This window comes from Aedes aegypti, chromosome 2 (assembly GCF_002204515.2).
Source record: "Aedes aegypti strain LVP_AGWG chromosome 2, AaegL5.0 Primary Assembly, whole genome shotgun sequence".
Lineage (NCBI taxonomy): Eukaryota > Metazoa > Arthropoda > Insecta > Diptera > Culicidae > Aedes > Aedes aegypti.
Window position 1 is genome coordinate 266,242,645 of NC_035108.1, and position 26,590 is coordinate 266,269,234.

Below are 26,590 nucleotides of genomic sequence, written 5' to 3' on the forward strand. Positions count from 1 at the left end.
GTAAAATGGGGTGAAGTTGATCACTTTTGAGCGATTCTGTTCTATAATTCCTAGTAGGATGCATGTATTCTCATCCAAATATTTTTAAAACCTGTACTGGTTGGATGTTTATCGAATTATTGAAACGAATTTTTTACGAATTGTTATCATAATAACAAAAATATGTTTTAGAAATCAAAAAGTGGAATTTTTGATTCCGGGGTGAAGTTGATCAATTACTGTGACATGTTTCCTAAAATAAAGAGACATGCTAATTAATAAATTTGGGATCACTGATCCCGAATCAAGTCTCAAAAATCTTACAAGTTGTTGATAAATCGGTCAATTTTAGAATTGAATGTTGTGAAATCCAGAATACACCAAATAAAACGCCTAAAGGTATGCAATTTTCTTTGAAATTGGCAACTCGCTCACAAAAAGAACATTTTTATCTCTGAAAATGATTTTTTATCCTCAATGCAAATATAAAACTGCGTTCATAGAACATATATGGAATGTACAAAACAGTTTATTTAAATGGTGTCTTTATATAGCCTTGGCAATAGACGAATGTTTGGGGTAGAGCCCTTTAGCAGTTCATCGAACATTTCCTTCAAAATATGTTTATCCATGGCATAACTATATTGAACGACGAACTGAATTCAGAAACATCAAGAGCAGCTATCAGGTAATACGATATGACACAACTTGTGATAATTGAAAACGGATAATAGCTCTCTTGGCAGTTCATACATGTTGGTACGGGAATGATCAACTTCTCCCCACTGATCAACTACACCCCGAATTACGGTAGTAGAATGGGTTATAATGCATCTCTTCAGAAATTCTAGAATGTTAAACTATTCTGCTCCAATTTGTTTATTGAAGAATTGAAATCCGCTGCACATAGAACAAATTATCTTAAAATGGGCTTTCAAATAAAATGATATCATGTTATGAAAAACAGTGTAGTATAACAATAAGCAGACAGGTGCATCCAGACAACATATATTTAATACTAAATTACTATAATCAAGAAAATAAAATATAAATAAAATACGTTCTTACATGTGACGGTCTACGAATTAACGACAATAAATAAATTTGAAAATTTCCAGAAAAACTACAACAAAGTCTGCAACTTTTATTGATCCTATAGAACAATGGAGCAATATGGCCTACGATAAAGATCATAATACAATAAAGGTAATTACTGATTACTAATTACAACACAACACAATGTGAACGTGAAGGTAAGTACAATAAAATTCAAATTACATGGAAAATAGCAGATGTGATAGATTATAAAGTTTATACCAGTACCTTTCGGATATTCATAAAATATTACACCGAGTGATAAGTATCAATTTATTTATTTTATTTCATTTCAAATTGCATCAAATTGTGCCTCCGTTTCCTTAGATTTAATAAACAAATACATAATAAAAGTACACAGCACTACATTTAAACTAAAAAGCTGTTTCTTAGGAATAAATTGATAGTTTCTGCAGATATACAATACATATATCCTCAAAATGAAACATCACGAAAATGGAAAGAATAATTTGATTTTCACTTTCATATAAGTAGTATCCTAAAACTGTTTTGCTCAACAAGGATATTTTGCACTGCAGTTTTACTAGATCATTTGAAGATCTCTGTTTTTGTTCTGGTCTGTAAATCACATTTAGTAACTTTGCAATTTATACACTCATAGATATTTTCAATAAGCACAGTATCGATTCTAATCACTAGGTCATTAATACATTAGGACAGAGAGTTTTTCTTTAACTTATAGGAATATTTGGCATCGCAGTTGTTGATTGATCTCTTTGATTAAATAATTAGAACTGAATGTTGCAGATGGATTTTATGATAAATGAATGATGTGTACAAACATGAATTTTCATCTTTAATAGCAGCATTCCTAACCATTTTTATGCAGATTTTCATTCTGATTTCAAGGTAGCTTGAGCTTTTGTCCATTGAATTGAGGTAATAATTGATTGAAAAGTATTGACTGAGAATCAGATTCTGAAAATCGAACAGTAGTACGAAATTTTGCTATGCGTTTCACGCAGCTTGTTCAAGCTTTGAGCTTATCCATGGAAATCATTCTAAACAGTCTTTTACCATACTTCACATTTGCTGATAGGATTCATTCGAGAACCTGGACGACACTTGAAAGTATCGGAGAATTCCCTCAAATTTGACAATGATCCAATCACTCGATACATCGGTGGAGAGTGTGGATCCTTTTCTATCTGTAAAGTTGTAGTTTCGTCTGTCACCGTTGAGCACCAAACCTGAGCAAACGAAACAAAAAACAGCTGACGATGTGTGAGATTCAAGCCAGGAAGTGGCAAGATGTCAGTGTCCGAAGTGCTGAATTTTTCATTTTTTATGTATGCGTGGAATGCTGCCTTCAGACCTCCATTATCTGCAATATTCTCACCCATTGTTTGTTTGCCGTTAAGATTCTTTCCGTTTACTTTATACGAGCTGTACTGTGTATTGAAACACTCGGTCTGTTTCTTGAACTTTTCTATTGTTTTATTATTCCACCACTGATGCAGGTTACCGAATTTGTCGTATTCTCTACCCTGATCATCGAATGCATGGGTCAGCTCATGCCCCATTACAACGCCCATCCCTCCGTAATTCAAACTCTTTGGATTCTGCATACCAAAGAATGGAAGCTGCAGTATTCCTGCAGGGAACACAATCTGATTCTTGGTTGGAGTATAATAAGCATTCACAGTGGGTGGAGTCATACCCCAACGAGTCTTATCAACTGGTTGATCGAGCTTTTCCAAATTTTTCTTCAAGCTATAAATATTAAAATTAATGTTGTTATCAAAGTATGCCTTCGGGTCTATGTTCAAATCTTGATATTTCTTATCTAATTCTTCAGGAGTTAAAATGTAATCGGGAAACCCTATCATGTCAGATATTTTATCAGCTTTTTCGTTAGCCAACTGTCTTGTCTCGTTGTCCATCCAGGCCAAGTTTTGCAGATTATCTTTGAATGCCGTTCGTACTTCATTAATCATTTCTTCCGCTCGACTTTTAGACTCACCATGAAACACTTCTCGGACAAACATTGCTCCTATAGCAAATCCAAGCACATTAGTTGTATCACTCACGCAGTATCTCCACGGCTCTTCCCCTCCATCAGAGCCAATTAGTGCCTTCCGTAGTCCTTTGTATGCATCTCGGAATGCTTTCGATAAACAGGACGTAAGCGTGCGCACTGTTTGCCATACCAGATAGTTATTCAATATCCTGCGAAACAATAATAGTGCAATTTACTACTCCATCCAACGAAACAAGTAATGTAAAACAGGGTAGTATTGATTAGTAACCAATCGATATGACCAATGTCAAGTTGGTCGCACAATATAAGACTGCTTCAAACTGAATGCCCATGAGTTGTTTTGAACACGTATTCAACTTACGTTTTCTTATCATCAGTGGTGTTGTACTCCATGACCAAAGCGTTCAATTTCTCCAAATACTCCGGTGCGTAAACTACCACATTTTCCTTTTCGGTGATTTTTCGCTTCACCAAACGGAAAGCTTCATCAAAATGGTCCCGCCAAACGATGAATGGTGCTTTCGACTGCAATGTTTTAATTGTCATCAAGTGGTACATTTCCTCTTCGTCACGCCGCATATCCTGTGGTGTTGTAATGTTGGCCAGCTTGGTTTCAAAATCAATTACATCCGTCATCTGTCGACGTGCATCGGCTTCATCTGCCCCAAGCAATACCGACACCTTCACCATGTAGTCCAAGTAAGCAGTCAAGATCTTGGCATTGGCCGTCTTATTCAGATAGTTGTCCCGTGAGGGTAGTGTTAACCCGCCTTGATCGATCTGTTAATTTAAAAATAAGATTTAACGACGTCATATCTCCAATCAATAAATTTCAACATCAATGCACCTGTATGATATGTTTACTAGAATTACGATCATCTTCTCCAACAGCCCAACCAAACAGACCACCCATGTTGTACTTGATCTGCAAAATTTGGAGCGACTTTTGCAATGACCATTTCTTAACATCGAACCCAGTGGCGTTGGCCGTTACATTCCAACCGCCAATATTCTTCAACAGTTTCAGCAACGGATCCGCTCCCAATTTTTCCATGGTTTCATCTTCATCCAAACAGGACTGGTAGTACAGTTTGGCCTTTTTCTCCGATTTTGATTTGAATTCCGCTTCCGGTCGCTCCAGAACGTTTTTAACGACCAGTTGGTTCTGCTGTTCCAACTTACCGAATGTTCCCCACATGGATTTGCCATCCGGAATCGGGTTGTTCTTGATCCACTGGTTGCAGGAGTAAGCGTAGAAATCATCGCACGGATCTACCGTGGAATCGATCGAATGCAATATTTCGCTGGCAGCGAAGATACAGTGCTTGTTCAGACATGGCAGTGGTACGTCTCCGTCCACAGTTGCTCCTATCGGGAGAAATTATAAGAACCATAAATGATTATTGGTGATTCTCTCAGATCGACTTTATGTACATAAATTGAACATGTAAATGTACATTTTAAATCAAACATTTCATTCTGTTTTTTTTTTGTATCTGCAAGTATTAACCTTCTAATACGCCACTATACCTCCAGACGGTTTATGAATAAAGAGTCGAAAGATGTCGTAAGGACAAAAAGGTCGAAAAACATAAGTTCAATAGAACATACATATCATTACCTCGTTAGCTATGCTGACAACTACAAAAGCCAAAAAAACGAATAAGTGAATCCTGAAGATTAACGCTGAAGAATTCTCGATTACTTTTCCAAATCGACGTAAGTAACTTTCATACGGTTTTGAGAAAAATGATTAGAAAGTGTCACAGCCTGTCTTCTAAAATTAATTTAAAATAAATCCCCTTTTTAACATATTTTTTTCGCCGTGTAGATCGCTTATATTTTGCATGCAATCAGTCCGCGTCAAAATTCTAGGCAGTTCCTATCGTTTCCCACAAAAATTGTATGGCAAAATGATAAGCCGTTTCATTCAGTTACTTACGACGTTTTTGTACCAGTGTAAAATCGACTCAAGTAGTATTTTGTTTTAATTCGTGGTTAAGTCATTTTGTCTCTCCACACAACGGAGCGATGAAAGTAATGGTTTGGTTGTGGAAATTGAAAACCTTACTTACGCCGTTTTTTCATTCCTGAAATTGCTGGGTTCGATTGTTTCCGGTAGGGTCGGAAATATTCGACAAGACCCAGAAATTGTAAGCGTCGTCCACGTTTGCAGTACGCAGAGTCTCGATGAACAGCTGTCCAGATTTTGGGAACTGGAATCCTGTCAGTCCTCCAGCAATATGTCGGTAGAAGAATCGCCTTGCGAAGCTCACTTCGAAGCTACCACCACGAGAACTGACTCAGGTCGGTTTGTATTCGAACTGCCAAAGAAATTGTCCGTCCTATCGCTGATGGGAGATTCGTATGAAATTGCAAAACGCCGCTTCCTCTCCGTTGAACGCCGTTTGCAAGCCAAACCCCAACTAAAAGCTGCTTACTCCGCTTTTATCGAGGAGTACCACTCGTTGGGGCATATGAAGGAAGCAATAGATGTCAGTCAACCCACACCATATCGCCCATATCATCTGCCACACCATTGCCTAGAGCGTCCCGATAGCGTCACCATCAAACTTCGCGTGGTTTTCGACGCGTCCTGTGTCACGGACACAAGCATTTCTTTGAACAACGCCCTAATGGTGGGTCCAGTGGTGCACGGCGGCCTATTCTCGCTGATTCTGCGATGACGAACTCATCAGTACGTTATTATTGCGGACATTGAGAAAATGTATCGCCAGATCCTGATGCATCCCTCGGATCAATGTCTTCAACGAATTCTTTAGAGAGAAGATCCGTCCCAGATAGCCGTAGCGGTAAACGCGCAGCTATTCAGCTAGACCAAGCTGAGGGTCGTGGGTTCGAATCCCACCGGTCGAGAATCTTTTCGGGTTGGAAATTTTCTCGACTTCCCAGGGCATAAAGTATCATCGTACCTGCCACACGATATACGCATGCAAAAATGGTCATTGGCATAGTAAGCTCTCAGTTAATAACTGTGGAAGTGCTCACAAGAACACTAAGCTAAGAAGCAGGCTCTGTCCCAGTGGGGACATAACGCCAGAAAGAAGAAGAAGAAGATCCGTCAGAGCCAATCCACATTTTTGAGCTTTCGATTGTTCCAATCATCGATCCGATCGCTATCGAATTACACGGTTTTTGCGATGCCTCTGAGAAGGCATACCTCCGTGCCGAGTCCCACAGCGGAGAAATATCCGTTGGCTTATAACCCCCAAATCGAAGCTAGCACCTCTCGGAAACAGCAAAAAGCAAAAATGGATATGTCTGCCTCGGCTGTTTCAAAAGGTCCAAGAAACATATGACGGAATGTGGGCTTTGGGCTCAAGTGCTCGGAGTTGAAAATCCGGCGGACATCATCTCCCGCGGAATGCTGCCGGCGGAACTCACGACTCTATCATAGTGACGACGGGAACGTCCGCGTCGTCTCAGTGAAGACAAAAGACGGAGAATTTAACCGTTCAATAAGCGTTCTTCTCAGTGAAACGTATAATACATTTTAGATGCTATTGTCGCATTGCTGTTACATTCACATGCAAGAGGTTTCAAAATATTCATTTGTGACATTCAGGTTGCTACTGATACATTCTTACTGCAGCCATGAATGTATTACCTGACATGGATAAGAGTAGCGTGCCATTCTTTTCAGCCTCCCATGAAAGTTATGCTGTCGTGGATGACGGGAATGCGAAATGAATGTAAAAAACAATCACGACGCTGCGATCGTTGCAGCAACTTTGGTTCACTGAAGTTCTTCCCGTTCAACAATCAGCAACCGCTGAAGATGATGAAGTTCTCGCCAACATGTAACGTTGCTCAATCCCAACAGCGTTTAAGCGCTTTTTGTCTGTACCGTCCGTTTGTTAAACGTAAACTAATGCTTTCTGTCGATTTATGCTGCGCAACTGTGCCCCTTTGTCGAGATTCACCGCTCGGCTGTGTGGTCATCCGATCACACTGGACGTTGTTGTCGATTCCAGACAACGACATCGATGAACTGGCCTCCACGTCCCATAGTCAACCATGTGAACACTGACCAGGACCGCAGAACGGAATCCCGGGTAACTTCCAGTGCAACAAATTATGTTCAAAGGTTTATCGAAGTCGACGATCAATATCAATTGATCGACCAACCATAAAATCAAACCCAGTGAATTAGTATTGATTAGTAGATTCGACCGCCCCGAACACTAATTAAAAATAATCCTCAACTGAAGGAACAGTGTGGAGGTATTATTTTTAACTGACATGCCGTGGATTATTGCGATGAAATCCTTTTTGCTAATTAAGACAATGGTCGTTACTTCCCGTTACAACATAAACATGTACATTAATTGCGCTTCTTGAATTTAGGCGGTTAAATGAAGTTCAATCGTGCTTAGTACCTCCACTATTGGTACATCTACCCTAGTTAAGAAGTATTGAAAACCATACACTTTTCAACGGAAGCCGGCTATGTTAAGAATAGATAAAATAATGAACCACCCTATTGTACAACAGTCCAATACTATTGAATAGTCTTCCTTATCACCTATCCATCTGATAGCGTGAGCGAAACCATACCAATAGGATCTCTTTCGTATTCTCCATCTGGTCGTGAGCGTATGTTATAACCAGTATAGAATAGCCAGTTCAGTCAGTCTAATAAAAACTGTCAAACGAAGAACAGTGTTTCTCATCGCTAACTAAACCCTAATTTTCTAATCCGATACCGAGCCAATCTAGTTCACATTTCCTACACGTCGTTTTCTAAAATCTTAGTTTTCGTTAATATTTTCACTTCAATTGACAACCGTATCAACCCGAACACTCTGATTTATGTTCTAAATCGTCCGTGCGTGATATAAATTTATTGAAATTTGTTTTTTTTTTCTCGGTAAATTCGTATAAATATGCATAAGACGGTGTAAAAGAGACTGTCCGGAATCGTCGACAAGTGGTTTGAAATCCGGATATAATTCTAGAGCACGGCGTTTTACTTCTAAGAGTGGATATTTGGAGGGTAAATCTAAAAGAAAACTCGCAAACATTATCAGTGAATGCTATCAGTGATTAAAATGCCGTTTTATATACAGAAAAACAGACCGATTCAAATAATTCTGCGGTTCTAGCCACAAGCGTCTAGGCGTATATGCTTGTATACAGTTGGGGTGATTGTACCACAAATTTACAATAATTTCGTTATCATAAACATCATTGATCAAAGGCATGCATGTAGTGTTTATAAATGTGACACACGATTAAATGCAGATAAATTTTTCATGAATTTTGTTGCAATATTCCATACTGCAAAAGCGGTGTCCGGATTTTGATTCACAAGTGTTAGGCTTTATAGACAGGTAATGCTTCTGGTGCCCGGATTTAAGAACAAGACAAGTCTAATTGTTTCGATGATTTTCATGTTATTATCATAACTTTCAACATAAATTTACTTTTCTTGCCGATTTCTAGTATAAAACTATATGAAGCGAAAATGACCTCCCATATATTTTGATGGAAAACGGTTTAAAACTGAGTTTGAATATGTGTCCCAGCTTAAGCGTCCGGGTATTGATGCACCACGGTACTTTCATAAATAGTAAAGGTTGTCTGCGTCAAGTTGCATCGCAGACAGATATGCGAGCTTAAACTACCCCTTAAAAACGATTAATTAATGAATAACTTTGTTATTTTTTGTTATTAGCGTAATGACATGTTCATAAGAAACACGGTATTTTTGCATGACAAACAATCTTGTAGTAATAAAAAAAAATGATGGAAAAAAAGTTTTGATGAAACATATGATTCTTACGGGTCATTCACATATAACGGCTTATAGCTTATCTTAGCTTATACTGACTACACATATCAATGGTTGCTATTCCGTGATGGACCGAAGTCTCACTGACCAAAGTCTCACTGATGCGAAAGCACCAACTAGAAGCTCGGCTGGGATCAAGAACGGCGCGGGCCACGTCCTTGCAGTCAGGTGGGATTGGAGGAAAAAATATTAGTGTGTAACCTTTGCTATTTGGAGACCGTGTTTTCCTGTGAATCTCCACGAAGGTTACTGGGAGGGATGTTTCTTAGTGGGGAGGATCGTTGGGTCACAGGATTCGCTTTGATGAGCGAGCAGACCATAATAAACGATTATTTGTAAGATATAAACATGCTTATAAATATAATGTATTCAAATGATATGAAAGATGTCCATGTAGAAGAAAATAATGTTGACGCTTGAAGTGACGAACCGTTCAAAGTTTGTTGAACAAATAGTTATACGCAACATTCCTATAGCTGTCAGGATGGGAGCATTTTACTTTTTTGCCGACACTTACAGTGGCAACCATTCAAAGTTTGTTGATAAAAGTGAACATTTTGCAAGCCTACACTTATAGTGTAGAATCATTCAAAATCCTTTCTAAATTACAAAAGTAAAGGTAAAAGGGAAGGGATGTTTTGAAAAAAAATATGTTAAACATATGTTATTAATAAGAGTTGATGCCGTAGAGTAAAACAATTTATGAATAAGAGGTTATGTCGATACTCTTAGTGACTAACCATTCATAGTTTGTTGAAAAGTCGTATTTATGTCCCACCGTTGTAACGATTAAATGTCCATTCTTTCAACAATTGAACCTTCATCCTCGACTGAGCAACAATCCACTTTCAGCGTCACTCAACGCGTTCAGACTAACTGTGAAAGAAATCCCTCTGGAGACGCGAGAATAATATAACTTTTGCTTTTCATGCAAAAGATCGCTCTGATAGCACAAAAAAACACGAACACTTGGGCTTCCACAAGCACTGCCCGGCAAAACGAACGCGCAACTCAAAAGGGAAAAAAATGACACTTGCTCGGGCTTTCTCGACGCACTGCCCGGCAAAATGAACGCGCAATCCATGAAGGAAAAAAAAACTGACGCTTGATCGGGCTTTACAACGATAAAAAGATCGCGCAGCTCGAGAGGAAAAAACTTAGAGTAAAGTGGGGCAAAAGTTCGAGTGGGGTAAAAGTTTCTTTTTAAGATTTCTAGCTCAATTCAAAACAAATCTTATAAATGTCATTGTGGTTCGAATGCTATTCAAGTAAGAGACTTTTACTCCAAATATCATAAAAATCGATTGAGATTTGGAAAAGTTATGGCTATTTGTTGTTTTTCGACGTGAATATTGTAATTTTTGGTCAAATTCTCGTTGCATGGAACCAATTGAAGATAAAATCTTTTTCAATATTTTGTGTAAGGGCGTTTCTAGGTCAATAATAAGGTTGCTTTGACGTGTATTAGATTTTGCATAAATGCTTGAAAACAATTTTTGGCCCATAGTGGGGCAAAAGTTCGAATCAGCGGGGCAAAAGTTCGACCCATGTATAAAATCACGGAAAAATTTTCAAATTGCCTAAAATCCACATATTATCTTCAAATTTAGTCAAATTTGTCTGATCGTTTGAAAACTGTCACCAAAATTTTACATTTCCACTTAGTTTTGCAAAAAAACTGCTATTTTTGAGTATATTACAATTAACCCGGTTTTGGGCAATTTTTTGAAGAAAATTTAGTGTGTATTTTTCGGCAAACTTAAGTTTACGGCTGGTGTAAAGTATGCCTGTCATAAAAGGATCGATATTTAGTGTTTTAGCCAGCGAACTTTTGCCCCACACTAGATTCGAACTCTTGCCCCACCGGTGGGGCAAAAGTTCGAATAAGACAATAAATTTTGAAACTGTTATAACTAAAAATGGGTAAATATTTGGACACAAGTTTGTTCAGCAAAATTATAGCCAATATGTTGAAGGTTCACTGTATGGTATTCGTTTTGTTTAAACTGCTATTGTTTTTCAGGAAACTTTGATTATACCACTAAGGTCGAACTTTTGCCCCACCTTACTATACGCTTGCTCGGGCTTTCTCAACGCACTTCATTCACATATAACGGCTTATACCTCAAAAAGTAAAAGAGATAGAAACATTTATCTTTGACAAAGTTGATTATAATGCCTACTGCTACAACTTGATCCAAGACAACATAGACAACTGAATATTATAAAAAAATAGTTTTTATCTCTCCCTGCTAGGTGGATTGATTAGAAAACTGGTTGAACGTAGATATTTAACTGAGAGCATTCTACAACTATATTGTAATTATTAATTTATGTAGATGCATAAGGTACCGTGGGACAAGTGGGTATTGGAAATAATGACTTAAAATAAAAAATATTTGAAGTAGTGTACATTTTTTAGCTTGATTTTTTGGCGAAATAAAAGCGATATGCTGAAATTGATTTGTATGTGAAACTGAAGGACAGAAAAAGTTTTTTTTTAATACGTCTCTCCTTTTCACATGCCCCACTAGTAGAGCAAGTAAAAATATTGTCGTTTTTTAAAATAAATTGAAAAACTAACAGTTGTATTTATTTATTTTGTCTTTTTTTCTGACCAACCAACACTTTGACATCGGTTGTAGTTTTACGTCCGCTATTTCTGGTACTGAGCCTAAACGCGGACGCCCAGTGAGGCTTCCGCACACACCTGGTCCGGGACCAACGACCTTACTCCCCTTCCGAAGGAAGACGTGATCAGAGATTTTAAGTCTCAGAAAATCCCGACGGCATTGACGGAAAATGATACCCGACCGGCTGGGGTGAGAGGCAATCACGCTTACCACTACACCACCGACGCCGCTAGTTATATTTATGATTTCTGTTAACTTAAGCATTTGTCAAAGAAACTAAAAAAACAATAACATATGTAACATGTAAGCAATGAACATTTTATTCTTGTCAATTCAATTTTCTTCTGTTTAGTCATGTTTGTTTCAACCATTCGACAGCATTATAATTACAACATTTTCAAAATAACATGGAACAGAGTCCTTCAATAATTTTTTTTCATACTCCAATTTTATGCCTACAACTAGCTTTACATCGACTTTCCACGGGATTTCAGTGCGTTTTCTTATATTGCAACTTTTCAATCAACGTCTTCCTATCAATTGGTTGTCCGAAGTACCAACTGCTGTGTGCAATATCGTAATGTTGGGTAACCTCTTTTAGAGAAGTACCATGACTTTTCAAACCTCTAGATGCTTTGAATGAAGTGTTTCTTTAATTATCAGCACGTTCTGTTTCTCTATGCTAATTTTGAACCTTGTTTACTTACAGCTACTTAAATGGCAAACACAAATTCAATCTCTATTAGAGATTCTCTAATGAGAAACTTTCCACTAGCCCCATGTGATTAGAAAATGGATTATGTTTTCATCAAGTTTTTTTAGGTCTACGTTGAATTATCTCTATTTTTTTTTAATTTCAGTTTGAAATTATGCTAGAGGAGAACCTCAAAGTGTTACGGAAAATTACTTTCCGCAACTTTTTTTCTACCGAAAATATCAAAATAAGATTGCACGTCGTCGCGTTACGGAGTAATAGCTGACGTGTTAAAAATCTTTCGCTCTATTGTGTAATAATGGTTGAATAGCGTCAGGAATCTCTTATCTATCGTAATGTTCTGAATAGCCTCAGGTTTAAGCATGATTTTAAAACGTCGACCCACATATTCAGTAGAAAAAAGGTGCAAACTATTTTCACTTACCCCATTTATCCTTTTGCCCCACGGTACGTTAAATAGGCCATACTATTATGAATGTAATATCATTGAAAGATTTTTTTGTCATTTTTTATGTTAACACATTACCGACTTTGATTTATAACACATTCAATTGTAAAATCCTATTATAATAATTTCTCTCATTGTTACAAGTTGTATGTATATCCCTTTTTGATCGGTTCACCTTTGTTGCTGTTTTTTACCCAGCAGTTTTATGCGCCAGGTCGCTTCACTCCACAGGAAGACTTCATCCCATATCCCCCCATGTATTGCTAATTGAATTTCCATTCATTTCTTCAACGTCGAACAGTCAGAGTCAGTCAAGCTAATCACGCCCCCCTCACTCACCTTTGTAGATGTTGGAGTCAACGTGAGGCTGCACGTGCAGTATCCTGGTGTTTTCGGTCGCCAATATGCAGATCAGGGTAACAATCGTCACTACCGATATCAGCACCAGCAGCAGGAGAACCTTTTCGAGTTTGCTGCGGGCATTCCACAGAGACGTCCCCCTGGCTGTGTGATAACGAATGTGCCTCGTCGGACTGTGTCTGGTTTCTGTGATCTGAACCGAGCCAATGCTACTGCTATCTTCATCGGCAAACTGGGCCTGTTTGTATCGAGTCATCTGGAAGGGTAAAATAGATATAGGAGAAATTGCGCCGTTTAGAAATTTCGCTAAGGTTAGGCAGGACACTGTAAATAAAAGCTATCTTCAATCAACGACCACCTCAAAGGCACATCGCTAACTTTTGATTTGCTTTAACCCGTACAAATCATTTTGCTTGTTAAACTACAGACAGATGTGGACGCACATCAATTCTGCGTCGGCAGGCTATCCAATAGATACGACAATTAACTTCACGCCCTTAGCAGGAGATGCACCTCGATAGCACTCCACGTTCAAACTTTCACTCGCGACCAAGTGCAAGATCAAATAGCGTGACTAACCTTAGACAGTGTTTATATTACTCAGAGATACGGCAGAGCACTGCTCCTCGGTTCTAGCTTCTGATAATGTAAACAGGCACTGTTTTCGCGAGTAGATACGATCCACTCGCTTAGTAGTGGCCGCTCCTGGCGAAAAGTAGCGTTGTACTACGCATTGCATGCGCCTTCCACTTTGAAATCGACTACCGGCAGCTTTATGGAGCATGCAACCGTTTAAATCTGAGAAGGTGGCTTTTAGAAGCGAGATGGCAGTTATTGCTAATTTAGTTGAAAAGTGGAAATTTTTAAAATATAAAGTTTCTTTTTCTGTAAATTATAGAATTTGTTCAATTAATTATCATCATTGTATCGACGAAGCAGGAAAGTAACTGGGGGTAAAACGCGCCCTCTAAGGAAAGAAGCGTTTTTAGCTGTGAAGAACATTATTATAAGCCTTTTTTGTTCACTATCTCATAGACAAACATGTTTTCTATGAAATAGTAGAAACAGCTATCCATTATCTTTTTTCTGGAGGTAATAAATCAATTTTTATAAAATACTTGCTTATCTGCATTTTTATTTTTTGTGGGGTAAAACGAGCCACCTGATCTCGGCGTTATTCGTTCGCGCGCACGCATGCGCAATCATGCTTGCAAATACGTTGCATACATAAGGGCGTTTTATCAGATGTTATTGTTTGTTTATAGTATACATGCTGATTCGAAAAATGTGCTTTTGTAAGGTTCAAATTGGCACGTAACTACAGTTTGGCATTACGTTTGCTAGAATTTGAATTCAAACGGCTGTTTTGGTGTTATGAAATAGGAGTGGACGTTTTGCCTCACGAGTTGATTAAAGTTTAAGTCCTTCAATACGCTTTTTAAGGATAAATTCAACACTTTTTTCCCATGGAATACGAACTATTACAGTGCACAAGTCGATTCTCGGTGATAGTTTCAAAAGTTTTGTTGTTTATCGGCCTGAAAAATGGCCTAGAAAATATCACAAAATTACAACAAAAACAGCGAAAAACGTTTTATCGAGTTTTTCACAATATTTTCAAGGAAAACACTCAAAAATATATATATTAAGAAGCATTTTAATACATTTTTTATTATCTCGGGTGAAAAACAGCGTCCAAAAGCACGTCGTTCGTTCAAAACAAGGGTGGCGCGTTTTACCCCATTTTACACCCAGTTCCCCTATGTTATTTCACACAAGGTATCATAGAAGTTGTGTTTTTAAAGACTACCGTTGTGGACGCCAAAAGCTCAATGCATGGGGGGTTGTTCTGGCTTGAGCACACTTAACGGATGGTTTCTTTGGTCAAATGGGCCGAGCTTTGCGAAGTGGCTACATAGGAATGCGATCATTCATACAGAAGTCGATAAATTAGTCATCAATTCATGGTGTTTGATAAGTATTCAGGTTCAACATGCAAATAAATTCTTCTGTTAAAAATAGGAGGGGATAAGGTGCACACCCGCTCCCACCCTCGTACTGAAATAAGTGATTTTAACACGATTTTACCTTTATTCATATTAATGCACCATAAGAATGAAAAACTAGCATAAACTGAACAGTGTATAACAAAGCCGTGGTCTGTCGTCATGTCTGCTATTTCCTATGAATAATAGATCAAATGGACAAAATCTGGCTATGAATCAATGCTTATATTTTTCTAAAACCAATACAATTTGATCTCATAAACATAAACAAAGCATCAGAATTTAAAAAAATATTAATGTGTGCTACCATGAAAAGATCCGTCAACTTTTTCTCGGACAGATTTAGATAATAACACGCGCGGCTAAAATACAGTGTGTGCTCCAGTGATGATAATAAAACCGTCCCTCGCCCTGTATTAGGTTCTGTATATATGCGCATACACAATCGGTATAGATCTGACGCTAGCGGAGTGTGTGGGAAAAGAAGTACACGTTGCGCGCGCATATTATACTATTAAAAAGAGATGTTGTTTGCAGCTAGTTAAGCTGGTCTAAGCTAAGCCCCAATCAATCTTAATCTATTCATTTGAAAGCGACAAATGTCACTTAACTTTTAAGAGAAGATGGATAATTTCATGCACTACTTAAATTTATGCTTCTCGGAGAGATATAAAATGCTACAGTTTGTATTTGACTGCATTTGATATGAAAGTACTTCAGTGCATTTATGCTTGAATGTATCCAATCCAATTTAGCTCTTCTATTTAAATTGTTCTATTATTTCTTCTATTTATTATTGTACCGCTTAAATCCATCCTTATTTCATATCTTTTGACAGATACGTATATTTAACTACAACTTGTGGAAATGGTAGCAGATTATTTATTTATTTATTTGGCTTTACATCAATTATCTTGATAAAACCTCGCCAACAACATTTCGCCAACTCACTCGGTTCATGGCTCCATCCTCGACTGCGACCCACGCTCTCCAGATCCTGGTGCTCCTGGTCAATCCACCTAGCTCGCTGCGCCCCACGTCTTCTTGTTCCAACCGGCCGACTCGTAGCGAACACCATCTTTAAAGGGTTGTTGTCCGGCATTCTTGCAACATGCCCTGCCCAGCGTATCCTTCCAGCTTTAGCTACCTTCATTTTACTTTGCCGTAGAGTTGAGCGAGCTTGTGGTTCATCCTGCGCCGCCACACACCGTTCTTCTGCACGCCACCGGAGATCGTCCTTAGCACTCGTCGCTCGAAAACCCCAAGAGCTTGCAAGTCCTCTTCGAGCATCGTCCTCGTTTCATGCCTGTAGAGGACTACCGGCCTTATGAGAGTTTTGTACATGGTACATTTGTGCGGGTGTGAATCTTTTTTGACCGCAGCTTCTTGTGGAGGCCATAGTAGGTCCGACTTCCACTGATGATGCGCCTCCGTATTTCACGGCTAACGTTATTGTCAGCCGCCAGCAAGGTAGACGAACTCGTCGACCACCTCGAACGTATCCCCGTGTATCGCAACAATGCTACCTAGGCGAGCCCTGTCGCGCTCGGCCCCACCAGCTAGCATGTACTTTGTCTTGGACGCATTCACCACCAGTCCAACCTTTGCTGCCTCGCGTTTCAGGCGGGTGTACAGGTCTGCCACCTTTTCAAATGTATGGCCGACAATGTCCATATCATTCGCGAAGCAAACAAATTGACTGGATCTCGTAAAAATCGTACCCCGGCTGTTGAGCACGGCTCTCTGCGTAACACCTTCTAGCGTAATATTGAACAACAGGCACGAAATTTCATCACCTTGTCGTAGTCTCCGGCGGGATCCTAGCGAACTGGAATGTTCACCTGAATCCTTCACACAATTTTGCACACCTTCCATCGTCACTCTTATCAGACTCGTGAGCTTCTCGGGAAAGCTGTTCTCGCCCATGGTTTTCCGTAGCTCTACGCGGTCGATACTATCGTATGCCGCCTTAAAATCGATGAAAAAGTGATGCGTTAGGACCTGGTATTCACGAAATTGTTGGAGGATTTGCCGTACAGTAAATATCTGGTCCGTTTTCGATCGGCCGTCGACGAAACCGGCTTGATAACTTCCCACGAACTCACTTGCTATAGGTGACAGACGACAGAAGAAGATCTGAGATAATACTTTGTAGGCCGCATTTAGAATGGTGATCGCTCGAAAGTTCTCACAAATTAACTTGTCGCCTTTCTTGTAGATGGGGCATATCACCCCTTCCTTCCACTCCTACGGTAGCTGTTCTGTTTCCCAGATTATGCCTATCAGCCGGTGCAAACAGATGGCCAGCCTCTCAGGGCCTATCTTTATGAGTTCAGCTCCGATACTATCCTTACCAGCAGCTTTATTGTTATTGAGCTGGTGAATGGCATCCTTAACCTCCCTCAAAGTGGGGGCTGGTGGGTTTCCATCCTCCGTAGTACCGACGAAGGCATTTCCTCCGTTGTACCGACCTTCATTGCCTGTGCTCTCAGCGCCATTCATATGTTCGTCGAAGTGCTGCTTCCACCTTTAGATCACCTTGCGCTCATCCGTCAAAATGCTCCCATCCTTATCCATGCTCATCTCGGCTCACGGCACGAAGCCGTTGCGGGATGCGTTAAGCTTCTGATAGCACTTGAGTGTTTCTTGAAACCGGCACAGCTGTTCCATCTCCCCGCGCACCGTCTCCTCCAGGCGGCATTTTTTCTCCAGAAAGAGACGGGTCTGCTGTTGCCGTTTCCGTCTATAACGCTCCACGTTCTGCCGGGTCCTTTGCTGCAGCATGACCGCCTGCGCTGCGTTCTTCTCTTTCAGAATCTCCCTACATTCCTCGTTGAACCAATCATTCCGTCGACTCCGTCGCACGTACCCGATGTTGCTCTCAGCTGCATTGTTGATGGCTGCCTTCATTGTTCTTCAGCAGTCCTCAAGAGGGGCTTCATCCAGCTCACCCTCTTCCGGTAATCCAGCCTCGAGGTGCTGCGCGTATGCCGCCGCGACATCCGGTTGCTTTAGCCGCTTTAGGTCGTACCGGGGCGGCCGTCGGTACCGTACGTTGTTAAAGACGGACAGTTTTGGGTGCAGTTTAACCATCACCAGATAGTGTTAAGAGTCGATGTTAGCGCCAGGATAGGTCCTGACGTCGATAATGTCGAAGAAGTGCCGTCCATCAATCAGAACGTGATCGATTTGTGATTCGGTCTGCTGTGGTGATCTCCAGGTGTATCGGTATGGAAGGTTGTGCTGGAAGTAGGTGCTACAAATGGCCATATTCTTGGAGGCGGCGAAATCAATTAATCGTAAGCCGTTTTCGTTCGTCAGACGATGGGCGCTGAACTTTCCAATCGTCGGTTTAACTCCTCCTCCTGGCCAACCTGAGCGTTCAGATATCCTATGATGATTTTGACGTCATGGTTTGGTCAGCTGTTGTACTCGCGTTCGAGCTGCGCGTTAAAAGCTTCATTATAATCATCAATGCTTCCGGAGTGAAGGCTTTGCACGTTTATTATGCTCAAGTTGAAGAACCGGCCTCAACTGCACATTCTCTCATTGATCGCCCACCACCCGATCACACGCCTCAGTATATCACCCATCACTATAAAAGCTGTTCCCAGCTCGTGTGCGTTGCAGCAGCTCTGGTAAATGGTATGGATACCTCTAAACGTTCGCATCATTAATCCCTTCCAACACACTTCCTGCAACCCATCTGGGTGGGTTACCAGATCTTCCCTAAGGTTACTCGTATCCCGACCAGTACCACGAGGAGGTAGGGATAAGAGTTGATGGGCAAGAGACTAAGGACCACACAAAGGGGTCTATTTTATTCCTGCAGGTACGTGAGGTACCAATGGTACGCCATGCCCAGCCATTTACCAGCCCATATGGGATTCATTAGGGCAAAAAACCGTTTTGAAAAATAATATAATTTTGAAATTATGCCAAATGGCCGTTATGTCAAATGGCTTTTATGCCAAATGGCATTATACCGAATGGCATTATGCCAAATTGCTTTATGCCAAATAGGGTAGAGCCCAATTAGTTTGCTATTCTCTATCAGTAAACTTTTTGAAAAGGTCATTTTGAACAGAATGATGATCCATATCAATGAAATTTCATTTTTTGCCAATGAACAGTTCGAATTTCGACACTGACATTCGACCACAAACCAACTTTTACGTGTAACAAATTTGATACGTTCCTATAAATCTGAAGGACATTCTACTAGTTTTGCTCCTCTAGACATAGAAAAAGCATTCGACAGTGTTTGGCATGAAGGTATGATTGTAAAATTGAAAAACTTTAATTTCCCTACATACATTGTTAAAATAATCCAAAGTTATCTGTCAAATCGTACACTTTTGGTTAATTATCCGAACTCCAGGTCTGAAAGACTGCCTGTAAGAGATGGTGTCCCTCAAGGCAGCATTTTAGGACCAATATTATACAATATTCTCACATCTGACTTACCTGAGTTACCTCAGGGATGCCAAAAATCTTTGTTTGTGGATGACACCGGCCTTTTAGCCAAAGGACAAAGCCTGCGTGTCATCTGTAGTAGATTGCAAAAGAGTTGGGATATTTCATATTTGCAAAAATGGAAGATTTCTCCTAATGCTTTCAAAGCTTAATTGACGATATTCCCACATAGACCAAAAGCTCTTTATTTGAAACTTCCAAGTAGACATACTATCACGATGAGAGGCTTCTTTTGACATTATTTCCACATTCTTCAACTTTGAGGATTTGTAACTCTTAGAATTATGGATGGATATTGATGATTCTTGCATATATTTAAGTTGTAGGGTAAATTATGTATTTTGGACAGGCTAAGGATATGTCTCGAAACGGCGATCGATAAACTGCATTAAATACAAATATTTTATTAAGCAATGTTGCTTATATGTTTAATGTCCCATTGTACTTTGAATTTCTGGGAAGAAAAAGCTCACAAACTGTAGTATTAGCTTCCAAAATAGCGTTTTTTGGCAGCCTGTCTGACATACATTTCGGACATCAAATATACATTTTGGACACCCTCATGTGAATATAATTTGGACAGAGGCGTTATCTCAATATCCATACAATGGTTTCTTGAAAAGACGATCATATCATAATACTGTAAGAGTTTATATGTGACTTATGCATTTTTTTCGCTTATTGGATGTGTATATTAGTGAAAATCAATAATTTCATTTAATGCAAGCAAATATCATCAGATCCACGAAAATAACGCCTGCAAGTATGCATGCATGCGACATTGCAGTGTGTTTCATCAGATGGTCAAATTATATCAACTGAACAAAAACCATAATCTATTTTGGACAACCCCTGATTTATGCCATATATACTCATGTTAAGATTTTAGATGAACTTAGCTTAAATTTTAGACATATTTAATCATGTTTCCACTTTCAAACTTTTTTATAAATGCTAATTCTGAGCGCTATTATTGCATTTAATGTATGTTCTTGAAATGCACATCCTCTTGCATTCGTAGGTTTCACAGATGTTCTGTAGATACAATTTACAATTTTTATGTTTTTGAAGCCAATTTGTAATTGTTATGAAAATGGTCATCATTAATAAGTAGCATAGTGTATTAACAATACAATACAATTTTCCGTACATGTATACTCCACCATGTCATTGGAAATAAGCATAGAACGACTAGCCTGTCCAAATTATATGCATGTCCAAATTATATACGTTACCCTACATGTAAGTAACAAATGTGCAAAATATGAGGCAAATCCATCAAGCAATAACAGAAATGCTTGAATAACGAAAAAAACGTGTCCTTCAAGACAAAAAAGGGGCTACTTTGGACATTTTCACAATTTGATAATGAAATCATTTTTCTTTATAAATTTCAAACTGATTTTATAGATCATCGTCCATTGTGATATTATTGAACGTTTTTTCAATGATAAACATAATTTAAAATGATTGCAAAGCAAAGCTCGAAACAATTACACATATATAATAAATTTCAGCGAAACATGCAATTCACTATTTTCAGATTGTAGTATGATAGTTAAACTTTCAACTTCCTCTTAAATGGAACTATCAGTTTCGAATGCTTGATTTCTAAGTTGACATAAATGAACGATGTAATTACTAGGTACAGCGATGATTGATGAGTTATGTGCAAAAACTGCCTTTTCCTATTCTTACTATTATATGAACGATATACAGAAGGATCACATTAATACATGTAACTAAAAAGTAATTTTCATTATAAAGACAATGAATATATGAAGATCGTTAACAAGTAAAAGTTTACTTTTATTATATGCTTTTAGCTTCTTAGCAGTTTAGAGCTGACTTGAAGTAGTTTATTTTATCAATTGAAGAATGCAATTGTTATGTACTGCAAATTCATTTGAAATACGACGGAAAATTTTTTATGTTATGTTATTTTTTGATTATGTTGTGAACTTGTCATTGGTACGTATTAAAATATATGTGTTTTATGTCTATTCGCGTTTCCAAATATTTATTTAATTTTTTTTATGTTGTAAACTATACAAACCAAAACATTATAATAAAATAAAAGTCGTAAAAATAAGACCTTTGATCAATTATTTTAATAAAACAACAATTTTAAGCAAAATAAATCACAAGATTTTTATGAAACATGATGTTTTGATAGTTTTGTTATGCTCCCAATAACTTTCCACGACTTGGGAAAAATTCATACAATGTTTGCATAGCCAATGTTTTATACCTTGTGAATATTTATTCGGACTTTTTGGAAATGTTTTCTTGTTTATCCTGTTATTGTTGATGTTGTTCCAAAAACAAATTATGCCTAGTGGTAGAGCATATATTGGTTAATAAAAGTGCTGAAGACACAAAATTGCTGAGATTAATATTTACGCTGCATATAAAATCAAAAGGTGAGTGTCCAAAGTAGCCCCCGGAATCAAAAGTAGCCCCGTCCGACGGTACGTAGAATTTCCAATGTTGAAACATTGGAACAAATGTCGAATAAAATCATTAATAATTTTAGACAAAAATTCGTGACAATATTCTGCTAATGCAAATGAAATGTAATATGTTGTTAACCTTCCAGTCGTCGCGCGGTTTGCCACCGTGAGAACCACCACGCTGCTGTTGTGAACGAAAAGCGAGGTTTTTTCAGCGGTGTTGCACAAAATACAACAACGCGACGACTGAAGTGTTAAAAAATGTTGATAAAAGCTTAATTTAGTTTTACTAAATTAGGATGATGGTGATGTCTAACGCAGAACACCTAGTTATAAGAAATAAATGTAATATTTGAACTGATACTAAATAATAAATTGAATTAAAAAAAATACGTTTATGACATGTAAGGTTTAAAATCCATAGCAACATAACCTCCATCACAGTCGATCCCGTACGTTATTAACTTAGCCCTATCTGTGTCAATAGGCCATTTAAGCATGTGTGTATCGTGCGTGAATATGGAGATACTGTAAATCCTTGAAGGAATGTGTCCAACCCATGAAGATCCTTCCCAAGTAACCACGAAGCTATATATGAATACTTTATGTTTGCTCTATAGTGTGCTATCAGATTTTGTTTTAAAGTGACATAACCTTTAAGAGCTTTATAAAGCATAATTAAAGTGGGAAAGGGCCCCACAACAACCAAATTAATGCAATACTTGGTAAAGCAGTTTTAATGCACAACTAAAGCATTTATGTTTGTATATTTAGGGTTCATGATGTATATTAGCTTAAAATAATGTATGTTTAGGGCTTGCGTTAGAAATAAACAAAACAATGAATCCATTGACTACCTTTCAATGGTTTTCTTTACCAGCTTAATGATTTTTTTTGTTGGTATCAGGATTCGAACCCACAATTAGGATGATGGTGTGCTGGATGCCTGGCGCGTTGGTGTCCTGTGCTAAAGCTGCTGATGTAATAAGGTAGGATAAAAGTTCCTTATAAACGAAGCCACCGTGTGTGTTAACATTACTATTCGCCCAGTTATTACGAATAGAAAGAATTCTCTTCGGCGATTGATTTCTTTTCCTCACCAAATGAAACATCAATAGAAAGAATTTGATCACCATTCTTTCTCGTGGAGGAAACAACTGAACTTATCCCACAAAACAAAGCCCTAGTGCATTAAATAGATTTCAGGGGAGAGAAATTGATCGACATTTCCTCTCGCTCCTTATGAATAAAAGAGTCTCATAGTTAAAATACAAAACATTTTGAATGAATACATATATCCTTAGATCATGAAATGGGGGTTCGAGATGAAGGAAATTATTTCATTATTCTTCCATATCCCACAAAACGCAATAAGCGAGTGCGAACGTGCTCGATCGTCTTACTTATTAATTACAGATTCGAGTGCGTTTAATGAGGTTATGTAATCTTGTATGACAGCATAATTGTATATTCACTCTAAACGCTTAGCATAATGCTATATTAAAATAATGCTACAAAGCATTTACAATTTTAATCAAATGCATCATTGCTTGACAGTTATTGAAAAAATGCATGATAACATTATTAATGCAAAAAATGTTGACTTTCGACCAAATTAATGCAATGGTATAATGCTTGTGGTTACTTGGGTTGACCCTGTATTTGAATCCACACTTCTCAACTTTGCTGGCTGAATAGCCGTGCTTTTATCGCTACCGCAGATATTAACACAAAGCAAAATAAATGCAGCTGGTGATCAATAAACGCTATCTTATCAGCAACATAACGGCAATGCTCATTTGCACCTGGTATCAATGTAAGCAAATAAAAAAAATAAAGCAAACATACAAATTAATTTATCCATCCTTACGCATATCACAACAAAAGATCATTTTCCCATATGATGATGATATTGGTATAATTACGATTCAACAAAGAAAATTTATTTATCAAAGAGCTAAGTGTATTACCTGAACTGACATTATCAGACTCATTGACTTGGTCGCTATTCGTTTCAGCCACTAATATATAAACGACTTTCAGCACGCTTTATTGCACATCGGAAGCTTCCTTCGACACAACCCAAAATATTTATATTCTTGTCCGTTCTTTGCGTGCGGTTAATGCATATTTATCACTGATATCCGACACGTGAATACTTCATTCCTGCAGCTTTGTTTATCCTTGTGAGAAAATCAATAAACACATCTTTTTGACTTTTCTAATTCGACGACGATTTATTTGCCTGTTAGCCTCTGATTAACTCTTCATTCCTTTCCGTGGATCACGTATACGATTGACGATGATTAAACAGATTCATTAAAGCAATAAACTATATGGAAAAACATCCAAATCACTTTCATTTTTGTGAAATTGATTTTACAAGGAACACTCGAAGCTTGCCCGATACATTGAAAAACTCATCACATTTCAATCACCGTAGAAATCAATTTAGCGATATGATTGAAAAATCCCTCTCACATATTGGATTTTTACGAGTCACACCAATTGGAAAGCAAATTTTCCCGAAAAAATGACAATTTTCTACGCGACCTATTTTGTTGTTTCGAACGGCGTATCCATATGGGAATGGCGATAAAAACATTCATTGCAGGCATGCGCCAATTTGCGCCCAAAGGCGACTGCGCGGAAATCATATAGCTGTCAAACATGCAATACCCGGACAAAACAGGGAATAGAAAAACTAGGAGCATCAGACGGTATGTTTGAACTTGAAACAATGAGTCACGTGTACGAACAACGAACGTTTCTCTATCAGATTGATTGTCCGTTCCTTTCAAATCACCGGCAGTGTCTATATCATAAATATTATTAATAAGAGTGGGGAGTAGGAACAGACGAAACGGATGAGTTTTAATGAATTGTTCAATGGATTTTCTACATTTTTATTAAGATGACAATAATCGTCATCGTTGTACACATTTTCAAAACCAGTATTTGTGCTCAAAATTGAAGCAACGCTCGATAACATCTTTCATTGCATTGCATTTGTTTGAATTTGTTTGAATTTGAACTAAAAATTTTGTTATAAATTTCTGATGATTATCAGGTATATAATGAGTTATGATTGATCCTTCGACCTTGACGCTTGCTCCTGCGGGGGTGGGCGACGAGGGCAGGATCAAACATGTCGCGCGTCGATCAAGTAGTGAAATGAAAATGCGCCACGGATCGTTAGTAGTGTTTGATCTATTGATCGCGTCACTTGTTCTTGCGTGGGCGAGTGATGAACATTTTCGATTATCGAATAATATCGTGAATCTGATTAGGCGTGACTATATCATGGATCGCATCACCTGTTTTTTCTGTATTCTGTATTCTCTGTTATATTCGTTAATTTCTCTAAATTAAAATTTCAACAGCGAAATTATTTTCTGCAACGCAATTTTCAATTAAACAGTATTTTCCTTGCTTTTATCCCGACCCAAACCACATTACAAGATTATAACACATTCCTATCAGCAGCAGTTGAAAATAACAGAAGTTGACAAAATTTTGCTATCAAGATGGCTTTGTACTCAACTTGTTAAATTTTTAATAACACATTTATAACAACATTTGTTATATTTTTGACATTGCATTTATAAGTTTGTTGCAAATAACATCCGATGTCATAAACAAAAACAAAGTTTGCAATAATTTTGTTGTTTTGTAACATCCTTGAAACACAATCTGTAATAATTTTGATATAATTTTAACAGGATTGTTATATTTTAGTTTAATTTGGTGCAAATTTTGTTAGAATTTTTGTTATTTTAACTACTACGGTACATGTTTTATAACAATTGGTGATATAAAAAAATCATATCAGGGGAACACATTCTGTTATAATCTTGTTTCTTCCGTCTGGTCGGAATCACTTGCAGAGCTCATGTGACGCATTAGTCTTCGGTAGAATAATTCATGATAATTGAATTCGAAGTTCAAAAATGTAGACATAAATTTGCGTTAAAGCTTTATTCTGTATAAACTTTTGAATATAAGAGAGAGAAGCACCATTCATGCATTGAAAATATTTTGAGGAGTCATTCAGATCAGTATTACCCCGCCGATCAATGTTATCCCGTTTTACCTAACACCTAACATTTTTTAAATTTTCTACTGAAGAGTGGCAGGAAAATCCTCGCGTAACTTTTCAAAAGGACTTATCTAAAATTAAGAGACGCTTTTTGTTTACTTTCTCTTTAATCAATAACTGAGCTACATTAAACTCTTCTCCCAAGGACATTGTTTTTCGATATATAGCGAAAAATTTTCTAAAAGCTTTAATATTGCACTGTTATAATCGAAAGAGAGTGGATGAGAAGATAATCTCTTATTGTTATTATTATAACTAGTTGTCCCGGCAAATCTCGTCATGCCGTCAAGTAGGCTGTTGTAAAGCGTCATGTAATTCCCATACAAAATGCGACATTAGTCTTCTCCCGTTTCCCCGTTTATTCCGGAGACTTTCCAAAACTTTTTCAACGCATTATCACAACGCATCCCTTATCGAGAGTAACTGTGAAAAACTTACGTCAATCTGTTCATCCGTTCCAAGCCATTCCAACTTCCACGGATATTCCAACTAACCTGCAACATAGATTT

The 26,590-nt window shown here is 38.0% G+C and overlaps 1 protein-coding gene and 1 long non-coding RNA gene across 6 annotated transcripts; one reads left to right on the plus strand and one right to left on the minus strand.

Annotated features, from left to right (window-relative positions):
• Positions 1–1,562: 1,562 nt before the first annotated feature.
• On the minus strand, positions 1,563–24,583 carry LOC5574739 (endothelin-converting enzyme homolog). Of its 5 annotated transcripts, none has more exons than XM_021845007.1 (5): positions 23,953–24,583; positions 13,027–13,303; positions 3,924–4,444; positions 3,438–3,856; positions 1,563–3,264 (listed from the first exon to the last, which is right to left on the minus strand). In XM_021845007.1, exons 1-5 carry the CDS (start codon positions 23,974–23,976, stop codon positions 2,109–2,111), a joined length of 2,397 nt encoding a protein of 798 aa, XP_021700699.1. In that variant the 5' UTR covers positions 23,977–24,583; the 3' UTR covers positions 1,563–2,108. The 5 variants fall into 5 exon arrangements, with proteins under 5 accessions (XP_021700699.1, XP_021700700.1, XP_021700701.1 ...); XM_021845008.1 differs by lacking the exon at positions 23,953–24,583 and adding an exon at positions 13,627–13,868; XM_021845009.1 differs by lacking the exon at positions 23,953–24,583 and adding an exon at positions 13,491–13,610.
• On the plus strand, positions 7,896–11,839 carry LOC110676576. The gene is made up of 2 exons (XR_002500528.1): positions 7,896–8,093; positions 11,537–11,839. It is a non-coding gene; the product is annotated as an uncharacterized LOC110676576 (long non-coding RNA).
• Positions 24,584–26,590: the final 2,007 nt, after the last annotated feature.